This window comes from Trachypithecus francoisi, unplaced genomic scaffold (assembly GCF_009764315.1).
Source record: "Trachypithecus francoisi isolate TF-2019V2 unplaced genomic scaffold, Tfra_2.0 Lachesis_group12, whole genome shotgun sequence".
Taxonomy (NCBI): Eukaryota; Metazoa; Chordata; class Mammalia; order Primates; family Cercopithecidae; genus Trachypithecus; species Trachypithecus francoisi.
In genome coordinates this window covers 5,630,955-5,646,079 of record NW_022681457.1, presented here as the reverse complement: position 1 = coordinate 5,646,079, position 15,125 = coordinate 5,630,955, and the positions used below count along the sequence as shown (strand labels likewise).

The window sequence follows — 15,125 nt, the reverse complement described above, 5'->3', positions numbered from 1 at the left end:
ACTGCAAGCTCTGCCTCCCAGGTTCACGCCATTCTCCTGCCTCAGCCTCCTGAGTAGCTGGGACTACAGGCACCCGCCACCACGCCCAGCTAATTTTTTGTATTTTTAGTAGAGATGGGGTTTCACCGTGTTAGCCAGGATGGTCTCGATCTCCTGACCTCATGATCCACCCGCCTCAGCCTTCCAAAGTGCTGGGATTACAGGTGTGAGCCACGGTGCCCGGCCGTGTAGTTTTTAAAAAGCAGTTGCTTATGACACAGTAACTGCTCAGTAAATAATCAAGAACACACACTCTGGGGCCAGAGTGCTGAGGTTTGAATACTGACCCCACCTCTTACCAGCTAAATAATTTTGAGCAAGTTACTTCACCTTTCTGTACCTCAGTTTCCTCATATAAATAAGAGTATAAATAATAGCACCTTCCTTCTAGCATTCTGATAAGAATTAAACACACTAAATGTTATGTCTTTAGCACAGTGCCTGGTACATAGAAAGCACTCAGTAAACATTATCTTCCGTTATTTTGGTACTGGTCTAGCTTCTGGGTAGAGTTTCACTTCTTCCCTTGACCTGGCTGCCTCAGCTCCCTACAGGGCCCTTTCTAGATGCCAGCATTTAGAAATTGCAAACTCACTGATTCCAACCCTCTGCTGATGTGCCAAGTGCCAAGATGGTATCTGCCTTCAGTTCCAGTCCAGCACCTGCAAGTTGATTCTTGTGATGGGAGCTCATTGCCTCTGGAGATGGCCTGTGCAGTCTCTCAGTCAGTGGTCACACTCTCCACTGCTCCCTAATGATGTCAGCTGCTTACCTGGTCCCGGAGCTGGTCAGCCACCCTCCGCTCCTCCTCCACCTGGAGCACCACCTCTTTAAGCCGCTTCTCAGCTCTGCGCACCAGTTTTCCAGAGAGGATGCGCTCTCTGAAGAGAGGGATGAGGAGGAGGCTCAGTAGAGGGGCTCAACTTAGGATGTTGTCCCCATAGACTCATGCATTGGCTGTCATCTTGTTCTTGGATTGGCCTCTTCCCTCTTTGCTAACCCCTAACTGGTTCCCACAGTTGACTGAGGCCAAACACTGACATACAGGCTCCCTTCTCCTCGGCATTCGTGTCCCTGGCTTCTACTAGGATACCTCACATACCTGTTTCCTAGGATACTGTGATTTATAATAAGTATATGTTTGGTCCCATTCAGTTTCCAAACAGAATCATTTACAAACTAGTTTACTCTTTGGGCCCATTCATTTTCCCCTGAAAGTCATTTACTATCTCTCACAATTGAACACATCCTTTTTTGTCCCTCTCCCCTATAAAGAGGATACTTAAGCCTCAACCATCTGGCCCTGTATAAAAAGTCTTACATTTTATATGGCTCCTGCGTTCATGCACATTAATATATTTGTATGCCTTTTATTTTGTTAATCTATTTATCGTCAGTTTATTTCAGCAGACTTGAATCTTCAGAGCGGGAGGGAACACTCTTTTTCCCCTACACCTGTCCTCTCCTGCACAGACCATCACATCTGGGGTGAAGTCCATGTGACAGGACCCCTAGCCATCGGTATTGCTTGACAGCCACACTGGATACAACAGCCCCAGGTGTGCTGAGAGGAAGGCACAGGGCTGGGGGCGAGTGGCAAGGCACTAAGCAGTGCAAAAGGATGCAAGGAGAGAGCAAGGAGAGAGACTTCTTCAGCTAAGAATCATCTAGTCTTTCTTTGCTCCCAGGGCGACTATTATTTTTCTGAGAAAGGGCCTTGCTGTGTTGACTGGACAGGAGTGCAATGGTGTGATCATGGCTCATTGCAGCCTCCATGTGCTGGGCTCAAGAGATCCTCCCACCTCAGTGTCCCGAGTAGCTAGGACTACAGGTGTGTGCCATCATGCGGGGCTAACTTTTAATTTTTATTTTTGTAGAGATGGGGTCTCGTCATGTTGCCCAGGCTGGTCTTGAACTCCTGGGTTCAAGTGATCCTCCTGCCTCAGCCTCCCAAAGTGTGGGGATTACAGGCGTGAGCCATTACACTTGGTGCGGGGTGACTTCAAGCAACCCTTCTACTCCCTCAGAACCTCGGTTTCCTCATTTGTATAATGGAGCAGGGGTCCTCATAGACCTCAGACTACAGTTCCCATGAGCCCTGGGGCCCCTGGGTAACCCTGTGGACTGAGAACCACTTCTCTCATGAACCTCTGGGGCCGTTTCCTTCTGCCTGTCCCTGAGGCCTCTCACTCTCATCATATTCCACAACGAATTTAGCATCTTTCCCCCAAAACCCAATATTTCCTCAGTCACTAGGCCTTAGCTCCAAACAGTGTCTTCTTCCCCTGCCGCCACCCATAGCCTCAGCTTCATTCCTTCTGCCCCCGATTTCTCTTCTTCATCCTCTCCTGTTCATCATTATGGCCCCAGCCCCAGCTCAGGCCTCATCTTGCTCTGCTTGGACCATCACTGCAGACTCCTTCCAAACCTCCCAGCTTCCAGTCTCTCTCCTCTGATCCATTCCACCGTAGCCCCATAGAGGTCTTTCTATACCTAGAGCTGGCCGTGTCCCTCCCCAGCCCTCCCATGGCTCCCTCCCCATTGTCCCCAGAGCTCCCCACTGCCCACACAACAGAGTTCTTTGGCCCAGTATACAAGGCTCTGTGTGCTTCAAGCCTCATTTACCTCCCTGACCCCCTGATCCCTCTCCCCGGTCCCAGACTCTCAGAACCAATCACATTCCTCCAAATGCCCTGATGTCTCCCCGACTTTCCCGCAAAGCTGCCAGCTGACCTGGGACTCCAAGTCCTGGAAATCCCATTCTTGTCAGCTCCAGTTCAAGTGCTTCCTCCTCTAGACACCCTTCCCCAACCACTACATCTCAGGGCATTCCAGCTTCTTCTTCATCTATGTCCCTTCACCCTTCTAGTTCACAGACCTTCATTGCCATGTCCAGCTCATGAGTCTTTCACCTTGGAGAATCCACCAGACATGGTATTAGACATGGAGGTAATTAGATATACTTCCATGGTATGTCTAATTGTTCATAATTTTTTCAGTGACCAGAACATGGGAAGGTCAACAGTACACTCCTCTTTTTTTCTGAGTCGGAGTCTTGCTCTGTTGCCCAGGCTAGAGTGTAGTGGTGTGACCTTGGCTCACTGCAACCTCCACTTCCCAGGTTCAAGTGATTCTCCTACCTCAGCCTCCTGAGTAGCTGGGATTACAGGCGTCCACCACTACTCCCGGCTAATTTTTGTAGTTTTGGTAGATATGGGGTTTCATCACATTGGCTAGATTGGTCTTGAATTCCTGACCTCCAGTGATCTGCCCGTCTTGGCCTCCCAAAGTGCTGAGATTACAGGCGTGAGCCACCATGTCTGGCCCCAACAGTGTACTCTTAATATTTGTTTGTTGAATGAATGAATAAATACAAAAGGGAACCTTATATAAATTTGATGTATAATAACATTCCTCGCCATGAGATCATGTACAGATGATGAATAGCAAGTCAAGCATCCTACATTTATAGCCCATCTCAGCCTCAGTTTTTCTACATGTAAAATAGGATAACAATGGTCCTTCTCTCACAAGGATTACGTGATATCATACAGGTATATATAGGTAGTCCAGCACCTGATATATAGTAAATCCTCAATAAATGGAAACTATTAGTATTGTTGTAATTATTGTTGCTGAATAGTATTGAGCAATAGAAAAATCTATTGTATTGGAAGAGTGAAAGGTATTAGGCTTAGTAATAAATATTCTGTTAGTTTTATTAGCACAGCAGTTCTCAACTAGGAATGTTATGGGAATATTCTTGGTCATTCCAGCAACTGGAGATGGAAACCCTTTCAGCCCCATACTACTGCTGCTTCCTGTCTCTGAACATGGATGTCTGTGGGTGTGGTGCTTGGTGCAATTGCAGCCACTTTGTGACCATGAGGAAAAGACTAAAAAACAACACAGATGTTGATCCAGAGCCCTACCATTTTTTGGCTGCCTAGCTCTAGACTTCTTATCACATGACAAAAAGACATTCCTCGTTGTGCTAGACTGACAGAACAGATGGTCCCAGTTCTCACCCCTTCCTGTATCCATACCCTTGGCAATATGACTTTGCAGCTGCTCCTATCAAACAGTCATATCTATTTCCCCTTTCCTTTGAATCTGAGAGGGCTGAGTGACTTGCTTTGGTTAATAGGATATGGCAGAAGTGACACAGTACCAATTCCAAGTGCGGGCCTCAAGGAGTCTTTAGCACTTTCCCTTGCTCTTAGAACCTTTACTCTGTCATATGAACAACCCTGGGCTAGCCTCCTGGAGGATGAGAGGCCACATAAAGCAGAGACAAGTTAGCTTAGTTATCCTAGGCAAGGCCTTATAGTTATACAAGCCCAGCCTATACCACTCACGCTGTTCTTGAAAATAAGAAAGGAAACAAAAAGAAAGAAAGCCCAGCCAAGATTAGCAAATCCATCTAGCTGACCCTCAACTGAGCAGATGCATGAGTGAAGTCCACCAAGCCCAAAGCAGCAGAACTCACTAGCCAAAGACTCATGAGTAAAACTAAATAGTTGTTGTTTTAAGCCACTAAGTTTCAGAGTGGTTTGTAATTCAGCTATAGCTAACTGACATGTTATTATGTAAATAATACTCTTAGTGAGACTGCAGTTACTTATAGCCCAAAGCATCCAAAATGATACACAAAATCAGCAATCACTTAAATATTTACATACATTTACACTTTTTTTTTCCCCTTTCTTTTCTTTTCTTTTCTTTTTCTTTTTTTTTTTTTTTTTTTTTTTTTGAGCCAGGCCGGAGTGCAGTGGTGCAATCTTGGCTTACTGCAAGCTCCGCCTCCCGGGTTCATGCCATTCTCCGGCCTCAGCCTCCCAAGCAGCTGGGACTACAGGAGCCCGCCACCATGCCCTGCTCATTTTTTGTATTTCTAGTAGAGATGAGGTTTCACCGTGTTAGCCAGGATGGTCTTGATCTCCTGACCTCGTGATCTGCCTGCCTCAGCCTCCCAAAGTGCTGAGATTACAGGCATGAGCCACTGCACCCAGCCTCTTTTTCTTTTCTTTTTTTTTTTCCCTTTTTTGAGACAGAGTTTCACTCTTGTTACCAGGCTGGAGTGCAATGGCGTGATCTTGGCTCACCACAACCTCTGCCTCCTGGGTTCAAGTGATTCTCCTGCCTCAGCCTCCCGAGTAGCTGGGATTACAGGCATGTGCCACCATGCCCAGCTAATTTTTTGTATTTTCAGTAGAGACAGGGTTTCTCCATGTTGGTCAGGCTGTTCTCAAACTCCCGACCTCAGGATTACAGGAGTGAGCCACCGTGCCTGGCATCTTTTTCTTTTCCTTTTTTTTTTTTTTGAGACGGAGTCTAGCTCTGTCGCCCAGGCTGGAGTGCAGTGGCGCGATCTCGGCTCACTGCAAGCTCCGCCTCCCGGGTTGACGCCATTCTCCTGCCTCAGCCTCCCGAGTAGCTGGGACTACAGGTGCCCGCCATCTCGCCCGGCTAATTTTTTGTATTTTTTTAGTAAAGACGAGGTTTCACCGTGTTAGCCAGGATGGTCTCGATCTCCTGACCTTGTGATCCACCCGTCTCGGCCTCCCGAAGTGCTGGGATTACAGGCATGAGCCACTGTGCCTGGCTGTTTTTTTTTTTTTAGAGACAAGGTCTTGCACTGTTACTCAGGCTGGAGTTGGACTGCAGTGTGTGATCATAGCTCACTACAGCCTCGAACTCCTAAGCCATCTTCTTATCTCAGGTTTTTGAGCAGCTGGGACTACAGACACGCGCTAACACATCTGGCTTTTTTTTTTTTTTTTTTTTTTTTTAAGAGATGAGGTCTTGCTAAGTTGCCCAGACTGATCTTAAAACTCCTGGCCTCAAGGGATCCTCTGCTTCTGCCTCCCAAAGTGCTGGGATTATAGGCGTGAGCTACCATGCCAGGCCAGCAGTCATTACTATGATGATGTCTTTTGGATGTTTCAAACTAGGTGTCTGTAACACAGCGTCCTTCCTCTCACTCACCAGAATGGGGAGGTCACTTTTCTCCCGTGGCCTCCGCTTTCACCTACCTGGTCTCTTGCTCCAGCTGCTCCTCAGCCTGGGCCAACTTAGACTCAAGGGCAGCAATGGTCATCTTGTGGCGGGCTCGGGCCCCAGCATCCTCCTCACCCAGACGTCCCCGTAGCTCCTGGATCTGCCGTTCCAGCTGCTGCCGCCCGCTCTCTGCCTTGGCTGAGAAACTGCGCTCAGCTGACAGCTCTGTGGTCAGTGACTCTACCTGTAGCAGGAGGGGAAGGAAGGATGTCATGGTGGAATCTCAGAGGGAAGGTGGTAGGTAAATCCAGGCACCTCCAAGAATGAAGCGCACTGATGATTGTCACACGCCTCGCACAGAGCCTGAAACATACTAAATCCTCAACAAATGTTCGCTTGTATTTTTATCAATAGTTTATTGACTCATCACCCACAGCACTGCCAGCCCTGGGTTTTAACATTGTGGATGGTTTTCTGCTTACTTTAATAAGTCCATGAGACCATCACAAACTTGTTTAAATGTCATAAATTCTACTTCTGACTGTGAATGAGTCTATTCCGAGCGTTATCACACTTCTCTTTGCACCAGGATCTTCTGGGGGAGCTTGTGAAAAAAATGCAGACATCTGGGTCTCACCCTTCAGAGATTCTGACTCAGCAAGACCAAAGCGGAGTCCGGGAACCTGCATTTATAACAGGCATCTCACGTGATTGAGATGGGAGGGATATGCAGGAGGATTTTGAGAAATACGACCTCCATAAACAGTAGCTGCTACGTGGAAAATGTGTAAGCACACCCCTAATAATAGTTTCCGTTTATTTATTCAGCTTGTACTCCGAGCGAGGCCTTCTGCTGGAGCCATGGAAATGAGTCAGACTCAGTCTGATTCATACTTTATTTTACCCTCACAAGGACACAATGACTGGGTAATTAGCATATTCTCCTTTGCGGTTTTTTTTTTTTTTAATTAAAAAGTTTTTTTTGAGACAGAGTTTTGCTCTGTTGCTCAGGCTGGAGCGCAGCTGTTGCCCAGCTGGTAAAATCCCAGCTCACTGCAGCCTCAACTTCCCAAGCTTAAGTGATCCTCCTACTTCAGCCTCCTGAGTAGCTGAGATCACAGGCATACACCATCACCTCTGCTAATTTTATTTTATTTTATTTTATTTATTTAGAGACCATGTCTTGCTCTGTTGCCCAGGCTGGAGTGCAGTGGCACGATCTCAGCTCACTGCAGTCTCAACCTCCCAAGCTTAAGTGATCCTCCCACTTCAGCCTCCTGAGTAGCTGAGATCACAGGCATACACCATCACCTCTGCTAATTTCATTTTATTTTATTTATTTAGAGACCATGTCTTGCTCTGTTGCCCAGGCTGGAGTGCAGGGGCACGATCTCAGCTTACTGCAGTCTCAACCTCCCAAGCTTAAGTGATCCTCCCACTTCAGCCTCCTGAGTAGCTGAGATCACAGGCATACACCATCACCTCTGCTAATTTTATTTTATTTTATTTTATTTATTTAGAGACCATGTCTTGCTCTGTTGCCCAGGCTGGAGTGCAGTGGCATGATCTCAGCTTACTGCAGTCTCAACCTCCCAAGCTTAAGTGATCCTCCCACTTCAGCCTCCTGAGTAGCTGAGACCACAGGCATACACTATCGTCCCTGCGAATTTTATTTTATTTTATTTTATTATTTTATTTATTTAGAGATCATGTCTTGCTCTGTTGCCCAGGCTGGAATACAGTGGCACGATCTCAGCTCACTGCAACCTCTGCCTCCCAGGTTCAAGCAATTCTCCTGCCTCAGCCTCCTGAGTAGCTGGGATTACAGGCGCCTGCCACCACAACTGGCTAATTTTTGTATTTTTTTGTAAAGACGGGGTTTTGCCATGTTGGCCAGGCTGGTCTCGAACTCCTGACCTCAAGGGATCCACCCACCTCGGCCTCCCAAAGTACTGGGATTACAGGGGTGAGCCACCACGCCTGGCTTCAAACTTTTTATTGTGAAGTAAAATGGCGATACAGAGAGCCAAACATTAATCACATAAAAAAAATCAGTAATAAATATCCTGCTAGTTTTATTAGCACAGTAATTCTCAACCAAGAACATTATGGGGGTGTCCCTGATTATTCCAGCAGCTGGAGATGGGAACCCTTTCAGCCCCATGCCCCTGCTGCTTCCTGTCTCTGAACGTGGATGCGTGCGGGTGTCATCCCACACAGGCGTCATGAGTTAACAAAAGGGAAACATGACTGTCAGTAGCACCTTGGTCAAGAAATAGAACTTTGCCCTTCCAGAAGCCCTTTCACACACTCATCCTAATGACAACCTCTTCCTTCTCCCCTAAATAGCACGTTATCCTGACTTCTTAGGTCCACACTTCCTTGTATATCTTTAGAGTTTTATTACACACAGATGCATCCCTAGATCCTATAGTTGAATCCTACCCATTTAAAAAGTAGATGTATCTGGCCTCCAGGATCACAAGAGAATACATTCCTGGCCGGGCGTGGCGGCTCACGCCTGTAATCCCAGCACTTTGGGAGGCCGAGGCAGGAGGATCACTTGAGGTCAGGAGTTTGAGACCAGCCTGGCCAACATGGTGAAACCCCGTCTCTATGAAAAATACGAAGATTAGCTGGGCATGGTGGTGCATGCCTGTAATCCCAGCTACTCGGGAGGCTGAGGCAGGAGAATCACTTGAACCCGGGAGGCAGAGGTTGCAGTGAGCTGAGATCGCACCACTGCACTCCAGTCTGGGTGACAGGGTGAGACTCCATCTCAAAGAAAAAAAAAAAAAAACCGAGAGAATACATTCCTGTTGTTTTAAGCCACTGTTTGTGGGAATTTGTTATGGTGGGCCTAGGGAACTAACAGCAACTAATTAATATTTTTTTAAAGTTGCTGTGAACTCATGAATTTAAACAGATTTCAAGGGATTAAATCAGTCGCAATTATTTTCCTCATTGAAGCTCAAGTTGCCCCACTTTGGGCCAGTGGGAAGCTCTTTGCACTGACTTCTGCGTGCTCGTGACATAACTACACTATCTTTCCCGCTAATGGGTATCACAAAATGTTCTGGGTTACTCTTGTTCATTGCCTGCTCCAGATCTGGAATCAGCCATTTTCGAAGAAGCTCCAGTTTCTTTTCTTTTCTTTTTTTTTTTTTGAGACAGCCCCTCACTCTGTTCCCTAGGCTGGAATGGAATGGCACAATCTCGGCTCACTACAACCTCTGCTTCCTGGGCCCAGACAATCCTCCTACCTCAGCCCTCAGAGTAGCTGGGGCCACAGGCGTGTGCCATCGCACTTGGCTAATTTTATTTTTTTGTAGAGACGGTGTCTTACTATGTTGCTCAGGCTGGTCTCAAACTCCTGGGCTCAAGCAATCCTCCTGCCTCAGCCTTCCAAAGAGCTGGGATTACAAGTGTGAGCCACTGTGCCCAGCCAGCCTGTTTCTTTTACAGGGAAACAGCATTTCCAGATCACAGCGTGGACACAGGGATACTCACTGCTACTAGGTTGCCTGTTGCTAGGCCTTTTGGGTGGTCAGAGAGACTGGATCTGTATAAAATACATCACCAGTTGGCCAGGTGCGGTGGCTCACACCTGTAATCCCAGCACTTTGGGAGGCCAAGGCGGGCGGATCACGAGGTCAGGAGATCAAAACCAACCTGGCTGACACAGTGAAACCCCGTCTCTTCTAAAAAATACAAAAATTATCCAGGCGTGGTGGCGGGCGCCTGTAGTCCCAGCTACTCGGGAGTCTGAGGCAGGAGAATGGCGTGAACCCAGGAGGCGGAGCTAGCAGTGAGCCGAGATCGCACCACTGCACTCCAGCCTGGGCGATAGAGCGAGACTCCCTCTCAAAAAAAAAAAAAAAAAAAGTACATCACCAGTTCACATGAATATAACGTCAAATCAAGAACCACAGATTTGCTTAGTTTTGTTTTTAAACCTTTTTTTTTTTTTTTTGAGATGAAGCCTTGCTCTGCCACCCACGCTGGAGTGCACTGGCATGATTCTGGCTCACTGCAACCTCCGCCTCCTGGGTTCAAATTCTCTGCCTCAGCCTCCCAAAGTGCTAGGATTACAGGCATGAGCCACTGCGCCTGGCTTAAACTATTTTTTAAACATAATTTATCACTTTTCTTTTTGAGACAGAGTCTCACTATGTTGCCCAGGCTGGAGTGCAGTGGTACAATCATGGCTCACTGCAGCTTCGATCTCCCTGTGCTCAAGTGATCCTCCCAACTCAGCCTCCTGGGTAGCTGCGACTATAAGTGTGTGCTACTATACCTGGCTAATTTTTAAATTTTGTGTAGGGAGGCAGTTTTGCCACGTCATCCAAGCTGGTCTTGAGCTCCTAGGCTAAAAGCAATCCACCAAAAGTGCTGGGATTCCAGGCGTGACCCACTGCGCCCAGCTAAACGTAATTTCTTTTCTCTTTTTATTTCATATATAGTTTTTTTTTTTTTTTTTTTTTTGAGACGGAGTCTGGCTCTGTCGCCCAGGCTGGAGTGCAGTGGCCGGATCTCAGCTCACTGCAAGCTCCACCTCCCGGGTTCACGCCATTCTCCTGCCTCAGCCTCCCGAGTAGCTGGGACTACAGGCGCCCGCCTCGTCGCCCAGCTAGTTTTTTGTATTCTTTAGTAGAGACGGGGTTTCACCGTATTAGCCAGGGTGGTCTCGATCTCCTGACCTTGTGATCCGCCCGTCTCGGCCTCCCAAAGTGCTGGGATTACAGGCTTGAGCCACCGCGCCCGGCTCATATATAGTTTTTGTAGAGATGGGGTCTCACTATGTTGGCTAGGTTGGTCTCAAACACCTGGGCTCAAGCGATCCTTCTGCTTTGACCTCCCAAAGTGCTGAGATTACAGGCATGAGCCACCACACCTGGTCTTTTTTTTTTTTTTTTTTTTGAGATGAAGCCTTGCTCTGCCACCCACGCTGGAGTGCACTGGCATGATTCTGGCTCACTGCAACCTCCGCCTCCTGGGTTTACGCCATTCTCTTGCCTCAGCCTCCCGAGTAGCTGGGACTACAGGCGCCCGCCACCACACCCAGCTAATTTTTTATATTTTTAGTAGAGACGGGGTTTCACTGTGTTAGCTAGGATGGTCTCGATCTCCTGACCTCGTGATCCACCTGCCTTGGCCTCCCAAAGTGCTGGGATTACAGGCATTAGCCACCACGCCCGGCCACACCTGGTCTGTTTTTTTTTTAAAAAAACAACTTGATCTCTTCTATAGGACAACTACATCAAGGTTCTTTGGCACTGAGTACCCTGATGTCAAGGACGTTGTAGATGACAGAGTATCCCATCTTTGATCATTTACTTTATCCCACATTATAAACTCAATGTCTCAGAAAAACAAGGCTAATACTATCACCATCAATTAATGAGATAGGCTAAAACGTTTTTGCATATTTTCCCCATTCTCTCCATTTAAAAAGTAGTCTTACTACACGTAACTGTTGAGCATATAATTATTACCTTTTTTTTTTTTTGAGACAGGGTCTCACTCTGTCATCCAATCACCCAGGCTAGAGTGCAGTGGCACAATCATAGCTCGCTGCAGCCTCTATCTCCCAGGCTCAAGCGATCCTCCCTCCTCAGCCTCCCAGGTTGTTGGACTACAGGCATGCACCACTGTGCCTGCCTAATTTTTACATTTTTTATAGAGAAAATTAGAGAATCAGGAGAATCGCTTGAACCTGGGAGGCAGAGGTTGCAGTGAGCCGAGATTGCACCACTGCACTCCAGCCTGGGCAACAGAGCGAGACTCCATCTCAAAAAAAAAAAGAAAGAAAAAGAAAAAGTAAAAGAAAAAAAATTAATGAAGAATGCAGACATTGGTTTGTCCTTTGAAATCCCATCGCTCTGTTGTCTTCCTGGCAAACTCCTATACTTCCTTTAAGATCTCTCAAAGCATCACCTCCACCAGGAAGCCTTCTCTGATGGCCTCTATCCTCCAGGCTAGGTCCGTAGTCCCTTCTAGGCTCCCACAGTGCCCGTGTTTCCTCCATTTTCACTTGTATCTCTGTATTGGGATGGTCTGTTTCCTCCTTTAGACTAAGATGTGTTTGAGGGCGGAGACTTACTATTATCCATCTCCAGGTCCCCAGCATAACCCAGAATAGGATCTGGGCTACCAGAATCCTCAGAAAATATTTATAAATAAATATACAAATGAAAACATGCTTTTCTCCCTCTGCTGAACTCCAACTTAGGCTTTAAAACTCCCAGCCAAATGTCTCTTTTTCCAAATGTTTTCTTGACTCCTGCAGAAAGTCCTTTATCTCTCTTTACTGGGCTCAAGAGACTTCCATGATCACACCTGCTGGCCTATAATGTGACAGCATAGTCCCATGTCTGTTTCCTCCAGAGAACTTCATAGGACAAAAACCCCATGTAATTCATCTTTGGATCCAGCCCTGAAGAAACCCCTCAGAAATACAAGTGAATCATGCCTTTCCACCCTTTTAAGAACTCCTATTCTACCTTCAAAACCCAACTCAAATATCCCCTTTCTATATTTGTTGAATAAGAGGACTGAAGGTTACAGTCCCAGGTCAATGGGGACTGAGGCTAGTGGGGATAGTCAGTCGCACTCACCTGCAGGAGCAGCTTGCGGTAGCGGTCATTGAGCAGCTCCGAGTTGCTCTGCTCCTCCTCCAGCTCTTCCTCCAACTGCCCCAGGCGCCCCTCCAGCTGACGCTTCTCCTCCAGAATGGCTGCCCTAGGGAGATAGGAAGGGGTGGGGATGACAGGACAGGACAGTCAGAGGAGGGTACCTTGCCTGTCACACTACAGGACCCTGTGGTTGGCCCCACCCTCCTCCCCAGCCTCATACCCCAGGGGTCCCTAGGTTAACCCTGCCCACCTCCCAGCTTCCTGTGCCAGAGCTCAGCCAGCTCCAGCCTACCCCAGCTTCACCTCCTGCAGATGCAGCACCTCAGCCTGCACACCCTCGGGGCACTTACTTGCTAAGGTTGCCATTGGCCACCTCGTCTGCCATCTCATCCCGGTCCTGCTGGGCCTGCCGCCGAGCACGGTCTGAGGCGGCCAGTTCCTGTGATGACAGAGAGAGGGGCGGCCAGTGGGGGTGAGGAGAAGCAACCTGGGCACGGGTCGCACCCCTTCTCTGTCCCTCACACCTCAAGTCTCTTGACTCTTTTCTCATGCTGTCCCTGGGTAACCCTGGAATAACATCTACAGGTATCTCCTAAATCTGTCTCCCGAGCCCCTGACCTGTGCTCACCTCTTGCAGCCCAACCCCCCGGCCCCTCACCCTCTCCACCTTTTACTGCGCACAGGTTCTCCTCTCAAACCTGCCTCTCCTCCAGGGTCCCCCAGGCACCGAGCCAGACCCCCAGTGCTCTCCTCCCCTCCTCTGGCCCCCCTCACCATAGCCTCCTCCCTCCTGCCTTCTGACTGCTTTCTCTGTCCTCTGCATCCACTTGGTCCTGGCTGAGGGCTCTCTCTCTCTCTCTCCCTGTTCCCACTCCCCCTCCCACAGCCTCTGTGCCTCCAATCTCCCCACTCCATTTCAACTGCTACAGGGCTGACCCTGCCCATCCTGTGTTCTTGATCTTTCCATGGCTCCCTAGTGCCCTAGGACAAAATTCCTGCTCTTAGCCTAGTATTGGAGGCCACATGGTAAGCCCTATCCACCTCCCAAGCCTCACACCCAGGGACCCTGTGGTTAGCCCCCCCGTCTGCTCCTCAGCCTCATACCCCAGGGTCCCTGTGGTTAGCCCCACCCACCTCCCCAGCCTCACACCCAGGGACCCTGTGGTTAGCCCCGCCTACCTCCCCAGGCTCACACCCAGGGACCCTGTGGTTAGCCCCGCCCACCTCCCCAGCCTCACACCCAGGACCCTGTGGTTAGCCCCGCCCACCTCCCCAGGCTCACACCCAGGGACCCTGTGGTTAGCCCCGCCCACCTCCCCAGCTTCACACCCAGGGACCCTGTGGTTAGCCCCGCCCACCTCCCCAGGCTCACACCCAGGGACCCTGTGGTTAGCCCCGCCCACCTCCCCAGCTTCACACCCAGGGTCCCTGTGGTTAGCCACGCCCACCTCCTCAGCATCACACCCCAGGGGCCCTGAAGTTAGCCCTGTCCACCTCCCAGCTTCCTGTCCCAGGGCCCAGCCCACCCCAGCCTCACCTCCTGCTGCCGCAGCACCTCAGCCTCCAGGCCCTTGAGGCGCTTTTCACTTTCCCGATTCTGGGAGAAGATCTCCTCCCGGGAACAGCGTGTCTCCTCCACCTCCCGCCATAGCTCCTTCATCTGGGCCTGGGTGGAATGGAATAGGTAGACGGGCTCAGCCTGGCCACACAGCACAGGGAACTCCTCCACCCCCCTGCCAGGTCGACGGGGGGTCCTCAGCTCCCGTGAACAAGCAGGGAGTTCTCCCAACCCTGCAGACCTGGGCTCCTGTGTATAAAGCCACTTGCTGTGTGACCTTGGGCCAGCCTCTCCATTCTGGTCCTCAAGGGAGGAGGTTGATCTGGCTGAGCCTAGAAGGCAGCTGGAAGCCTGATGGAGCCTGGCTTCAAGTTAGACGTGGGTTTGAATTACAACTTGGCCATATCCTTGCTGGGTGACCGTGAGCCAGCCACTGCCCCTCTCTGAGCCTCAGTTTACCTCCTGTTGATTGATTTATTTATTTCTATTTTTACTTTTTTGAGACAGTCTTGCTCTGTCGCCCAGGCTGGAGTGCAGTGGTGGGATCTCAGCTCACTGCAACCTCTGCCTCCCGGGTTCAAGCAATTCTCCTGCCTCAGCCTCCTGAGTAGCTGGGATGACAGGTGCGTGCCACCATGCCTGGCTAATTTTTGTATTTTTAGTAGAAACGGGGTTTCACCATATTGGCCAGGCTGGTATTGAACTCCTGACCTCAGGTTATCTGTCCACCTTGGCCTCCCAAAGTGCTGGGATTACAGGTGTGAGCCACCATGTCTGGCCAAAAAACCATAGGGTATTTTCACTTCAAAAACAAAATCACGGAGGCGGGTGGATCACTTGAGGCCAAGAGATCGAGACCAGCCTGGCCAACATGGCAAAACCCTGTCTCTACT

General features: G+C 49.2%; 1 protein-coding gene across 1 annotated transcript in view; it reads right to left on the bottom strand.

The window, feature by feature from the left end:
* MYH14 (myosin heavy chain 14) overlaps positions 1-15,125 on the bottom strand; it is a 95,629-nt gene that overhangs the window by 2,846 nt on the left and 77,658 nt on the right. Inside the window, 5 exon segments of the mRNA XM_033224192.1 lie at positions 812-920; positions 6,075-6,283; positions 12,657-12,780; positions 13,025-13,113; positions 14,212-14,340. Coding sequence (XP_033080083.1) covers positions 812-920; positions 6,075-6,283; positions 12,657-12,780; positions 13,025-13,113; positions 14,212-14,340 — 660 coding nt within the window.